The 12,409-nt window shown below is 54.8% G+C and overlaps 4 protein-coding genes across 6 annotated transcripts in view; 3 read left to right on the forward strand and 1 right to left on the reverse strand.

Moving 5' to 3' along the window:
* The window catches only part of SLC44A2 (solute carrier family 44 member 2), a 238,175-nt gene that overhangs the window by 78,393 nt on the left and 147,373 nt on the right, over positions 1–12,409 (reverse strand). The gene's annotated exons all lie outside the window — the stretch shown is intronic.
* KRI1 (KRI1 homolog) overlaps positions 1–12,409 on the forward strand; it is a 74,522-nt gene that overhangs the window by 52,489 nt on the left and 9,624 nt on the right. The window contains exons 2-4 of the mRNA XM_050770241.1: positions 9,644–9,753; positions 9,867–9,940; positions 10,620–10,725. Coding sequence (XP_050626198.1) covers positions 9,660–9,753; positions 9,867–9,940; positions 10,620–10,725 — 274 coding nt within the window. The 5' untranslated portion in view covers positions 9,644–9,659. The remainder of the gene's footprint in view (positions 1–9,643; positions 9,754–9,866; positions 9,941–10,619; positions 10,726–12,409) is intronic.
* Positions 1–12,409, forward strand: part of LOC126942503 (hsp90 co-chaperone Cdc37) — a 185,881-nt gene that overhangs the window by 12,001 nt on the left and 161,471 nt on the right. For 2 of the 3 annotated variants that reach the window (XM_050770156.1, XM_050770157.1), the window contains exons 10-12: positions 476–601; positions 1,014–1,089; positions 2,669–3,082. In XM_050770156.1, the coding sequence (XP_050626113.1) occupies positions 476–601; positions 1,014–1,089; positions 2,669–2,691 (225 nt within the window). In that variant the 3' untranslated portion in view covers positions 2,692–3,082. Of the gene's footprint in view, positions 1–475; positions 602–1,013; positions 1,090–2,668; positions 3,083–12,409 lie in introns of those variants that run through there. The other variant, XM_050770154.1, reaches the window with a different exon arrangement.
* Positions 6,257–9,199, forward strand: CDKN2D (cyclin dependent kinase inhibitor 2D). Its single transcript, XM_050770883.1, has 3 exons — positions 6,257–6,358; positions 6,637–6,792; positions 8,248–9,199. The coding sequence occupies exons 2-3, from the start codon at positions 6,652–6,654 to the stop codon at positions 8,605–8,607; spliced, it is 501 nt and encodes a 166-aa protein (XP_050626840.1). The 5' UTR covers positions 6,257–6,358; positions 6,637–6,651; the 3' UTR covers positions 8,608–9,199.

Below are 12,409 nucleotides of genomic sequence, written 5' to 3' on the forward strand. Positions count from 1 at the left end.
TGTGAAGTGGGCAGGATCAGGTGACTCACATCTCTTGGCTGCTAGAGGTTTTAGTTTGTCCCCGTGATCTTGGGAGAGGTGGATCATCAGTGCCTGTAAAACAGGACATGGTAGTTAAAAAAAGAAAAAAAACCCTGATTGGGTTTTGCAATCAGAATCTTCCCTGGTGAATGTCACCCAGGTTAGAGTGTAGTGGTGCGATCATGCCTTACTGCAGCCTCAAACTCCCAGACTCAAGGGATCCTCCTGCCTCACCCTCCCGAGTAGTTGAAACTACAGGCATGTTCCACTGTACCCAGCTAATTTTTAAACTTTTGTAGAGATGGGATCTCACTATGTTGCCCAGGCTAAAGAGCGTTTATTTTCCTGTCTGTGAAATGGGCTGTGAGCAGATCTTGCTCCGGGGGTTGCTGTAAGGAAGGTCTCAGGAGCGTAGGGGGGCCCTGGTGTGCCTAATGCCCCCATGTTCCCTCAGGGGGGCAAGGAGTACTTGATGCGAGCCCACTTTGGCCTCCCCAGCGTGGAAAAGGAGGAGGTGGAGGGCCGGCCCCCCATCGGGGTCAAGTTTGAGATCCCCTACTTCACTGTCTCTGGGATCCAGGTGAGATAAGCGGGCAGGGAGGCTCCTCCCCTTGACTTTGGTGGGTTCCCCTCTCTCCTGTCCCTTGGCTCGAGTCACCTCAGTCCCCTGGCCTGTGTTAACACTCCTCTGAAGGTTGCCTGGTCTTTCCCTAGAGCAGTGTTACCTTTATCTGCCCACAGTCTGGGCTCCCTCTCCCCCGGCCTGTGCCACCTCGTTCCCCACTGGCTTGTTCACTTCTGTCCCTTCTCCACCTCCAAAGCCATTCACCATTCCCTTGCCTGTGCCACCTTGTCCCGCCAAGACCATGTGATGTCCTCTCATCGATCCCAGCCTGTGCCATGTAGCCCCTTGGCCTAAGCCATCTCTTTCTCCCTGGCCCTGGCCTGCTCCCTCCTGCAATCCTGGACCACCTCTTTTCATTCCCTTCTAGGTCCGATACATGAAGATCATTGAGAAAAGTGGTTACCAGGCCCTGCCCTGGGTTCGCTACATCACCCAGAGTGGCGGTAAGGCAGCCCAGCTCCTGGGGACAATGGGGTGAGGGAAAGGCAGTGGGTAGGGACTTGGGGGTTTCACCACATTCTAGCTCAGAAAACCAACGAGGGTCGGGTGTGGTGGTTCACACGTGTAATCCCAGCACTTTGGGAGGCCAAGGCGGGTGGAGACCAACCTGGCCAACATGGTGAAACCTTGTTTCTACTAAAAACACAAAAATTAGCCATGCCTGGTGGCATGTGCCTATAATCCAAGCTACTCAGGAGGCTGAGGCAGAATTGCTTGAACCCAGGAGGCGAAGGTTGCGGTGAGTTGAGATCCCGCCACTGCACTCCCGCCTGGGCGACAGAGACCCTGTCTCAAAAAAAAAAAAAAAAAAAAAAAAGGAAAAAAAAGCGAACGGTCCCTTCTTGTCATGGCACCCTGGGCCTCGGTTTGCACGTCTTTAAAATGAGGGCAGTTGGCTGGGTGTGGTGGCTCACATCTGTAATTCCAGCACTTTGGGAGGCTGAGGTGGGAGGACCGCTTGAGCTCAGGAGTTCCAGACCAGCCTTGGCAACACAGCAAAACCCCTGCACTACAAAAAAGTATAAAAATTAGCCAGGTGCGGGGGCCGGGCGCGGTGGCTCAAGCCTGTAATCCCAGCACTTTGGGAGGCCGAGACGGGTGGATCACGAAGTCAGGAGATCGAGACCATCCTGGCTAACCCGGTGAAACCCTGTCTCTACTAAAAAATACAAAAAACTAGCTGGGCTAGGTGGCGGGCGCCTGTAGCCCCAGCTGCTCCAGAGGCGGAGTTTGCAGTGAGCTGAGATCTGGCCACTGCACTCCAGCCTGGGCGACAAAGCGAGACTCTGTCTCAAAAAAAAAAAAAAAAAAAAAAAAATTAGCCAGGTGTGGTGTGTACACCTGTAGTCCCAGCAAATCAGGAGGTTGAGGTGGAAGGATCATCTGAGCCTAGGAGGTGGAGGCTGCAGTGAGCTGTGATCGCGCCAGCCTGGGCAAAAGTGAGACCCTGGCTCAAAAAAGGAAAAAAAAGCGGGGGCAGTTGTCAGCTCTAGGGTGGTCGTGAGTTTGGAGAAGGGGCTGAACCTATAGCACTCCCATCTACTGCCTGGAAACCACTTTGTTGCTACGGTTACAGTCCCTGTGTTTAGCACCATTCTTAGCCTTGTTGATCATAAGTGCTGGGATAGGGGATACATTGAGGGGGTGTGGGAGGCTGTCCCTTTTCCTTCCCCCGCTCCCCATTTCTTTTCTTTTTCAAGATGGAGTCTCACTCTGTCACCCAGGCTGGAGTACAGTGGCATAATCTCAGCTCACTGCAACCTCCACCTCCCGGGTTCAAGCGATTCTTATGCCTCAGCCTCCCAAGTAGCTGGGATTACAGGCACCCACCACTGCGCCCAGCTAATTTTTTAGTTTTAATAGAGATGGGGTTTCACCATGTTGGCCAGGCTGGTCTTGAACCCCTGACCTCAAGTGATCTGCCCGCCTCGGCTTCCCAAAGTGCTGGGATTATAAGTGTGTCACCGTGACTGGCCGCCCTCCCCATTTCTGAGATGGCCCCTCCTCATTCTTTCTCTGCAGATTACCAACTTCGTACCAGCTAGGAGAAGAGATGGGGGCTCGAACACGGGGCTTCCCTACAGCCCCAGATGCAGATTTTAGAGGGAGGGAAGGTGCGGGCTGTGTGTGGCTGTGTGAGGGCAGGTCCTGGACTTGGCAGTTTCTTGCTCCCAGCACCCGCCCCTTCTTCACATCTTCCTTATTCCATAGGCTGGGAGAGAAACTCTCTCTGCTTCCCTCGCCCTTGGAGCTTTCCCCGTCCCCCTGATTTTATATGAAGAAATAGAGGAGGGGCTTGAAGTCCCCCTCGCGAGTGCCTTCTTGCAACGACCTGCCTTAGCGGGTGTTGCGTGTCCCTCTTTCACAGCTGCTGAGCCCAGAGGCCCCGCTGGCCCCTCCTCTGAATTTTAGGATGTCATTAAAAAGATGAATCTAGCCACTGTCTATGTGCTTTTTGAATGGGGACATTACTGAAGTGCTGCAATGGGAGTGGGCAACACGTGTCCATTCCTCAGTCCCGGGTCATCTCCCTGGTCCTCTGCTGTTGATTTGCTTCCCACCTTCAGTCTGTTCCCCCAAAAGCCGCTAGAGGGCGCATGTTAGCATCGCGTCTTTCTTTTCTCTTTCCTTCCTTTTTCTCTTTCTTTCTCTTTCTTTCTTTCTTTCTTTCTTTCTTTCTTTCTTTCTTTCTTTCTTTCTTTCTTTCTTTCTTTTTCTTTCTTTCTTTCTTTCTTTCTTTCTTTCTTTCTTTCTTTCTTTCTTTCTTTCTTTCTTTCTTTTCTTTCTTTCTTTCTTTCTCTCTCTCTCTCTCTCTCTCTCTCTCTCTCTCTTCCTCCTTCCTTCCTTCCTTCCTTCCTTCCTTCCTTCCTTCCTTCCTTCCTTCTTTCCTTCTTTCCTTCTTTCTTTCCTTCTTGATAGTCTCACTGTAGTCCAAGCTGGAGTGCAGAGTCCTGATCTCGGCTCACTGCAACCTCTGCCTCCCAGGTTCAGGCAATTCTCCTGCCTCAGCCTCCAGAGTAGCTGGGATTATAGTCGCCCACCACCACGCCCGGCTTTTTTTTTTTTTTTTTTTTTTTTTTTTTTGAGACGGAGTCTCGCTCTGTCACCCAGGCTGGAGGAGTGCGGTGCGATCTCGGCTCACCACAACCTCCGCCTCCCGGGTTCAAGTGATCCTCCTGCCTCAGCCTTCCGAGTAGCTGGGATTACAGGCGCCCAATACCATGCCGAGCTAATTTTTGTATTTTTATTAGAGATGGGGTTTCACCATGTTGACCAGGCTGGTTTCGAACTCCTGACCTCATGATCTGCCCTCCTCGGCCTCCCAAAGTGCTGGGATTACAGGCATGAGCCACTGTGCCCAGCTTTTTTTTTTTTTTTTTTTTTTTTTTTGAGACGAAGTCTCGCTCTGTTGCTCAGGCTGGAGTACAGTGGTGTGATCTCGGCTCACTGCAACCTCCACCTCCCAGGTTCAAGTGATTCTCCTGTCTCAGCCTCCTTAGTAGCTGGGATTACAGGCGCGCACTACCATGCCCCGCTAATTTTTGTATTTTTAGTAGAGACGGGGTTTCACCATGTTGGTCAGGCTGGTCTCAAACTCCTGACCTCATGATCCGCCCTCCTTGGCCTCCCAAAGTGTTGGGATTACAGGCGTGAGCCACTGCTCCAGGCCAATTTTAGTATTTTTAAATAGAGATGGGATTTCACCATGTCGGCCATGCTGGTCTCGAACTCCTGACCTCAGGTGATCCACCTGCCTCAGCCTCCCAAAGTGTTGGGATTACAGGTGTGAGCCACTGCGCTCGGCGTTCCTATCTTATTAAAGTCATGGCCTGGTCGGGCGTGGGCAACAGAGAGAGAGAGACTGTCTCAGAAAACAAAAACAAAAACAAAAACAAAAAACCCAGGCGTGGTGGCTCATGCCTGTAATTCCAGCACTTTGGAGAGGCCGAGGCAGGCCACAAAGTCAGGAGATTGAAACCATCCTGGCTAACATGGTGAAACCCCGTCTCTACTAAAAATACAAAAAAATTAGCCGGGTGTGACAGTGTACGCCTGTAGTCCCAGCTACTCAGGAGGCTGAGGCAGGAGAATGGCGTGAACTCGGGAGGCGGAGCTTGCGGTGAGACAAAATGGCGCCACTGCACTCCAGCCTGGGCAACAGAGCGAGACTCCGTCTAAAAAAAAAAAAAAAAAAGCCACGGCTTGATCTGCACAATTGCCACCCCGATCCCCCACCTACCTGCTGTCCCCTCCTCTGTACCACACCAGGCACACTCCCACCTCTGGGCCTTAGCATCTGCTGTGCCTCCCAGCTGGTGCGCTTTTCCCCATATAACCACAAGTCTCCCTCCCTCACCTTTAAGTCTCAAATCAAATGTCACCTCCTCAGGGAGGCCCTCACTGCCTTTCTGTTTCAACGGCTAGGCTCATCGGGTCAGTCGCCTCTACCATTCTAAAAAGATTTAACTATTGGCGGGGCGCTGGAGCTCACGCCTGTAATCCCAATAGTTTTGTAGGCCAAGGCAGAAGGATCCGTTGAGCCCAGGAATTCGGGACCAGCCTGGGCAACATAGCAAGAACCCCAAAATAAAAAAAAGAAGTGTATTTAAAAGCAAAACACAAACAACAAACAAACAAAAAACACTAGCCTGGGCAACATGGTGAAAACCCGTCTCTACTAAAAATACAAATTAGCCAGTAGTCCCTGTAGTCCCAGCTACTCGGGAGGCTGAGGCGGGAGGATCACTTGAGCCGGGGAAGTCGAGGCTGCAGTGAGCTGTGATCGCACCACTGCACTCCGGCCTGGGTGACGGGAGTGAGACCCTGACTCAAAAATAAATACATAAATAAATAAAAATTAACTATCGTCTCTGGCCCCAGACCATAGGTGTCCCTGCAGCAGGGGCCTCCTGGCGTGCTCTCCACTCGGGAACCTCTAGGAGGTACTAAGTAAATCTTTGAGCGAAGACCTGAGTCCCTGTCTGGCTGCGACTATGTCCTCCCAGGCCTTCCCACGTGGCAGTTGCAGGCTCCTTTCCTCTTGGCTCAGTCTGAGCCAGTCAGGGTGATCCCTTCCTCATCCACCCCGTCTCCCCGTTTCCCTTTATTACGGTGCTTGACACTATCTAATATTATTTAGTTGCTTGAATGTGCGCGTCCAGCTCCCAGGACGCCCCCTGCACACAGTGAATGAATGAATGAATGAAATAAAGCGCCCAGCGCGTAGTAAGGGCCAATGAATTAGTAGTGGGACCTCGGATTGGGTGGCCCCAGCCCTGCCTCCCTTCCCCCAGGAGGCGCCGAGGTCCCAGAGCAGCCCGCGCTACCCTGCCCCTGACCTTTCTCCCTGGGTCAGTTAAAGCGGCCGTCTTTCCCGCCTGCCGGGTTCATTTGAAAACCGAAAACCCCGCCATTGCCGGCGGTCCATCGGTTGCTGAGCTCTGACCAATCAGGAACAACGCATTTCACGCCGAGCTCGAAATTCCCCCGGCGACGCGCAGCCATTGGTTATGCAGGCCCTGCGGGAGGAACGCCGTAAGGTCGCGCGCCGGGCAACGCGGATTCGCTACACAGTAGCGAGTTTGTAAGAAAACAAATCCGCGGCGTTCGGGGCGTGGCCGGGAGCACGTTGGCTCCGCCCCCTGGCTGCTGCCTCGGCGGCGGCGGCGGCGCAGGCTCAGAGCAGACCCCGCCCGGCAAGGAGGAGGGAGGGTGAGTTAGGGGGAGACCCGGCCCCCAAGGGGCGGGCGCCGGGCAGGGCCCCGCCGGCGGCCGAGGGTTGGGCCCAGCTCCCAGCCCCTCGCCTGCCTCCGGCTGACAGGGGGAGGAGCCCGCTAGGAGGGCCGGGGTCTTGGGCTGGGGAGCCGGGCCGGGAGTGCAGAGCAGCCGGGCGCACCGCGGCCGCGTCCCGGGAGGGCTGCTCGGGCCAGCGCCCGCCGGTTGCTCCGTGCTGACAGCACCGGGTTGGGGCGGGGCGGGGGTCTTCGCAGGCCGTCAGTGTCGACATGCTGCTGGAGGAGGTCCGCTCCGGCGACCGGCTGAGTGGGGCCGCGGCCCGGGGCGACGTGCAGGAGGTGCGCCGCCTTCTGCACCGCGAGCTGGTGCATCCCGACGCCCTCAACCGCTTCGGCAAGACGGCGCTGCAGGTGAGGCCGGGCCGGCCCAGGTCGGGGGCGGGGTGGCTCGGCGGGGTGAGGATCGAGACCCCAGAGCCCCTCTCCTCTGGTCTCCTGGCCCTGGTGGTGACCCACTGGAAACCGGTCCTTCTTCTCTAGGCTTTCATTGTTCCCCCACGGTCCCCTTTGGAAGGTGGGTGGTGGGTGAGGCTAGGTTGTGGGGGGAGGGGAGAGCTTTTTAGCATCTTCTCTGGGAGGATTCCTGGTTCTCTGAGTGCGGAAGATTCACTTTCCCTGGGGAGGTTCTTATTGGGTGCGGGTTCAGCTCCTTTGGATACCGTTTCCATGGGGACGGCTCACGTTTCTTGGGGCTTCTATGGGGAGATCCGATCTCTGGAAGGAGAGGTCCTGTCTCCAGGGGTTCCTCATTTTGTAGGGGGCTCTCTGAGACATATTTGGTTACTTGGGGGTGGGGTCTTCATTCCTAAAGATTATGCGGATCCTAGCTATAGTGTGGGGGCCCCAGTGGAGGAACAGTGTCAGATCGCAAGACATCCTTATATTCCCTGGGAGAGTTTAGAGAGGAGTCTCTTTTCTCTTCTTTTATTATTGCTTTTGGAATCCCGCTTCCTGAAGGGAGCTCTCAGGTACTCTGAGGTGACATCACCATTATACAGGAGGAGGCTAATTCCTGGAGAAGGGGGTGGGGTTCGCTTTCCTTTGACATCTCTTTTCCCTTATGAGGACTATCAATTCTTTGGGGGTAGTTCTCCATCTCTGGGGGCCCATTTCCTGGAGGGGATTTTATATTTCCTGGTGATTGCCCATATCTGGGGGCGTCTTTGGTCCCTTGCGGGAGAGTCTTAGGTTCCTTGAAAGTTTCCATGGGGGCTGTTCTCTGGGTTGGGGGGTCTCATTCTTAAGGGAGTGACCAGCTTTTGGGGGGTCCCTATTCCCAGGAGAACTTTTTCTCTGCATCTCAAACAGTCCCCTGGGGGCTTATGCAGCTTCTCCGTTCACTAGAGGATCCCTCCTCTGGCATTTCCTGTTCCGGGGAGATGCCTCTTTCTGGATGACCCTTCTCTCTCCAGTAACCCCTTTATTTATTTATTTATTTATTTATTTATTTTTATTTTTTTTTTGAGACAGAGTCTCGCTTAGTCGCCCAGGCTGGAGTGCAATGGCGCGATCTCGGCTCACTGCAAGCTCCGCCTCCCGGGTTCACGCCATTCTCCTGCCTCAGCCTCCCGAGTAGCTGGGACTACAGGCGCCCGCCGCCTCGCCCGGCTAATTTTTTGCATTTTTAGTAGAGACGGGGTTTCACCGTGTTAGCCAGGATGGTCTCGATCTCCTGACCTCGTGATCCGCCCGCCTCGGCCTCCCAAAGTGCTGGGATTACAGGCGTGAGCCACCGCGCCCGGCCAGTAACCCCTTTTTTGGAAACCCCTCCCTTGAGGACCTCCTGATCCTCTGTCCCTCACACAGGTCATGATGTTTGGCAGCACCGCCATCGCCCTGGAGTTGCTGAAGCAAGGTGCCAGCCCCAATGTCCAGGACACCTCCGGCACCAGTCCAGTCCATGACGCAGCCCGCACTGGATTCCTGGACACCCTGAAGGTCCTAGTGGAGCACGGGGCTGATGTCAACGCGCCTGATGGCACCGGGGCACTTCCTATCCATCTGGCGGTGCAAGAGGGTCACACTGCTGTGGTCAGCTTTCTGGCGGCTGAATCTGATCTCCATCGCAGGGACGCCAGGGGTCTCACACCCCTGGAACTGGCACTGCAGAGAGGGGCTCAGGACCTCGTGGACATCCTGCAGGGGCACATGGTGGCCCCGCTGTGATCTGGGGTCACTCTATCCAGGAAGAGAACCCCGTGGGGTTATGTATCAGAAGAGAGGGGAAGAAACACTTTCTCTTCTTGTTTCTCCTGCCCGCTGCCGCAGTAGGGGAGGAGCACCAGTTTGTGGCTTATAGGTGTTGGTTTTTGGGGTGTGTGGGTATTTGGGGGACGTTTCTCATTTGTTTTTCTCACTCCTTTTGGTGTGTTGGACAGAGAAGGGCTCCTGCAGGCCACAGCCACCTAAACGGTTCAGTTTTTTCTGCGCCCCAGGCTGTTGGGGCCTCAGACAAGACCCAAGGGCAGAGCGTTTAAGAGTGAAATCACCTCCAGGGAGCGTAGAACCTGGTGACCTTGGCTGGCTGTGCTCAGAGACCTGAAGTGTGCACGTTGCTTCGGGCACAGGGGGTGGGGGGAGAGTCCCAAATCAGTAAGAAGGTAGAATGAGTTATTCATATTCTGTTGGAAGCTTGTTTTCCAGTCTCTTGTACAGCGTTTTAAAAGAAATGGATTCTATTTATTATGCTTTATTGGAAAAAAATGTTGTAATAATTTAATGTTTTTACCCATTAAATTAAGACTTGTGCATGATCACAGCGCGGGTGGCTTCAGATTTTTGAGTCTGGGATGGAGAGTTACACATCCCGGATGTTGATGGGGATGAGGACGGGGGTCGGGGATCGTGGATGCGGTGGGTGAGGGGAGAGAATAGTAATTCCCAGGGCGCCAGGGTGAGTGAGCTGGGTGGGGCAGCGGTTTTCGCTGTCGGAACGGAAGGGAAGCAGGAAACCGCGAGTGGAGAAAGGGCCCCCAGATGTCAGCTGGGTGCCCGGAGCACCGGGGGTGGGGCGGGTGGGCGGTGGCCGCGGCCTTCCCCGCAGGGGCGTAGCGGTGGGCGGTGACTGCGGTCATGAGGCGAAGGGGATCCCGGAAAAGCCAGGGGCGGGGTTAGGTGCGGTCCGCCTCTTTTGAAATTGGATGCGGGCGGGACCGAGGGCGGCCCCGCCCCGTCCAGGGCGTCCTCAATGCGCGTGCGCAATGGGCCACAGAGCCGCCATGCCGGAACCGCGCGGGTCGTCGCAGCTGCGGGTGAACACGGCGTTTGCCGCGCGGTACAACCGCTACCGGGAGCGCGAGGAACTGCAGCGGCGTGAGTCCGGGGCGCATGCGCGCGGGAGCCTGCTTGCGATGGGCGGTTGGGAAGTGGGGAGTCGAGCTGGTCCAGCCGGCTGACCTGGGGGGCATCCCGTCTGTGTCCCGCAGTGAAGGATCGCTACGGGGACCGGGACAGCGGCAGCGACTCCAGCTCTGAGTCGGACTCCAGCGACGAGCGCGTGGTGCGCGTCCGCGCCCCGTCCTGGACGTGCGGAGGCGTCCAAGCCCCCCCACTGCACTCCGACCCCGATGTAGACAGGGGGGCAACCCCCGACCCCAGAGCGCCCTGCGGGAGCGTCCATCCCCCGTTCCCCATCCCATGAGGGACAGACAGCGCCCTCCCTCTCCCTAGGAGAGCCAAATCCCCCTTATTTTCTACCCCCTGCTAACATCCACCTGCCCACTCTGATGTGTGGGGCGACTCTGTCCCCTAGGAACCCCCCTTTCCCCTTTCATCCTCGAGTCTAGCCATTTTTTAGTGTACTCCTTGCGCCACGTGGGGTGCCCAACTTCTCACATCAACCCTGATCTTGGCCCCACTGTACGGCCTGGCCCAGCCCCTCCCCACTGTCTCCCTTGTGCCCTCGGCCCACCTGCCCCTTGTCAAGTCCTTGTCTTCCCCAGGAATTACCTTCTCCTTGTCCCCATCTTCCTCTACCCATATCCTGTATCTACCTGTGGCCTGCCCCTGCCCACCCCAAGAGGGCCCCTCTCTCTCCTGCTGTTTGACCGCTTGCCTCTCTTCCCCAGCCAGATCCCCGCTCCCTCCATCCTAATCCCTACTGCTGAGCTCACTTGCTGGTGCCAGGGCTCTTATTACCCCCCTTCTGAAACCTATCCCCAACCCTTTTCCCGTCCTAGGAATTTGACCCCCAGCAGGAGCGGGACTTTTACAAAACGCTCTCCTTGTTGAAGAAGAAGGACCCCCGCATTTATCAGAAAGATGCCACCTTCTATAACAGAACAGGTCCGGGGCCACTCCTGTCTAAGCCTCTCCTTCCTCAGGAACAGAATCCGGGGTCCTTTCCTGAATGGATTCAGAGAAGTGACTTGACTTCTCTGAGCCTCCTTTCCTGTCTGTAAAGTGTATCTAACGGTAGCATCGCCCCTCAGGGCTGTTTTAAGGATAGATTGAGACTTGCCCAGTTTACACAATTTATCTGTTTTGACTGTTGAATGAATTGCTTCACAAGTCACAAGTCCTTAGCAGAGCCTAGGTTATTACCTGGTGGTGGGGTTAATGACTTTGTCCTTGGCACTGTTCAATTTGGGAATTGCTGACTGAATGATTTCAACTCCACCAGGCTGGGCAGGTGGTTCAAGCATCTAATCCCGGCACTTTGGGAGGCTGAGGTGGGAGGGTCAGTTGAGGCCAGGAATTTGAGACCAGTTTGGGTGACATAGCGAGACCCCATCTCTTTTTTTATTTTTTTGAAACGGAGTTTCACTCTTGTTGCCCAGGCTGGGCTGCAAAGGCGCAATCTCAGCTCACTGCAACCTCCGCCTCCCAGGTTCAAGCAATTCTCCTGCCTCAGCCTCCTGAGTAGCTAGGATTACAGGCATGTGCCACCATGCCCAGCTAATTTTGTGTTTTTAGTAGAGACAGGGTTTCTCCATGTTGGCCAGGCTGATCTCGAACTCCCGACCTTAGGTGATCCGCCCACCTCAAAGTGGGAGTGATAACAAGCGTGTGATTACAAGTGCTGTGATTACAAGCGTGAGCCACTGTGCCCAGCTTTTTTTTTTTTTTTTTTTTTTTTTGAGACAGAGTTTTGCTCTTGTTGCCCAAACTGGAGTGCAATGGCACGATCTGGGCTCACTGCAACTTCTGCCTCCCGGGTTCAAGCGATTCTCTTGCCTCAGCCTCCTGAGTAGCTGGGATTATGGGTGCATGCCACCATGCCCAGCTACTTTTTTGTATTTTTAGTAGAAATAGGGTTTCACCATGTTAGCCAGGCTGGTCTTCAACTCCTGACCTCAGGTAATCCACCCGCCTTGGCCTCCCAAAGTGCTAGGATTACAGGCATGAGCCACTGCACCTGGCGGCAAGACCCCATCTCTACAAAAGATTCAGAACTCAGCTGAGCATGCTGGTGTGTGCCTATCGTCCCAGGTGTTCGGGAGGCTGAAGTGGGAGGATTGCTTAAGCCCATGAGTTGGAGGCTGCAGTGAGCAGTGGGCTAGGATATTGACACTGCACTCCAGCTTGAGCAAGAGTAAGACCCCAACTCTCAAAAAAAATTAATTATAATAATTAATCAGGCTGGGCATGGTGGCTCATGCCTGTAATCCTAGCACTTTGGGAGGTTGAGGCAGGAGGATCACTTGAGGTCAGGAATTCGAGACCAGCCTGGCCAACATGGTGAAACCCCATCTCTACTAAAAATACAAAAAGTAGCTGGGCGTGGTGGTGCACACCTGTAATCCCAGCTACTCAGGAGGCTGAGGCAGGGGAATCGCTTGAACCTGGGAGGCAGAGGTTGCAGTGAGCTGACATCACGTCATGCACTGGGCAACAGAGCGAGACTCTGTCTCAAAAAATAATAATAATGGCTGGGTGCGGTGGCTTACGCCTGTAATCCCAGCACTTTGGGAGGCCGATGTGGGCAGAATCAAAGCAGGAATTGCAGACTGAATGACCCCAACCCCAC

The sequence above is a fragment of the Macaca thibetana genome, chromosome 19 (genome assembly GCF_024542745.1).
Source record: "Macaca thibetana thibetana isolate TM-01 chromosome 19, ASM2454274v1, whole genome shotgun sequence".
Lineage (NCBI taxonomy): Eukaryota > Metazoa > Chordata > Mammalia > Primates > Cercopithecidae > Macaca > Macaca thibetana.

Coding starts and splice junctions, on each gene's coding strand:
- CDKN2D (XM_050770883.1), top strand. CDS start 6,652: ATGCTGCTGGAGGAGGTCCGCTCCGGCGACCGGCTGAGTGGGGCCGCG. Junction 6,793..8,247: donor TCGGCAAGACGGCGCTGCAG/GTGAGGCCGGGC, acceptor TCCCTCACACAG/GTCATGATGTTTGGCAGCAC.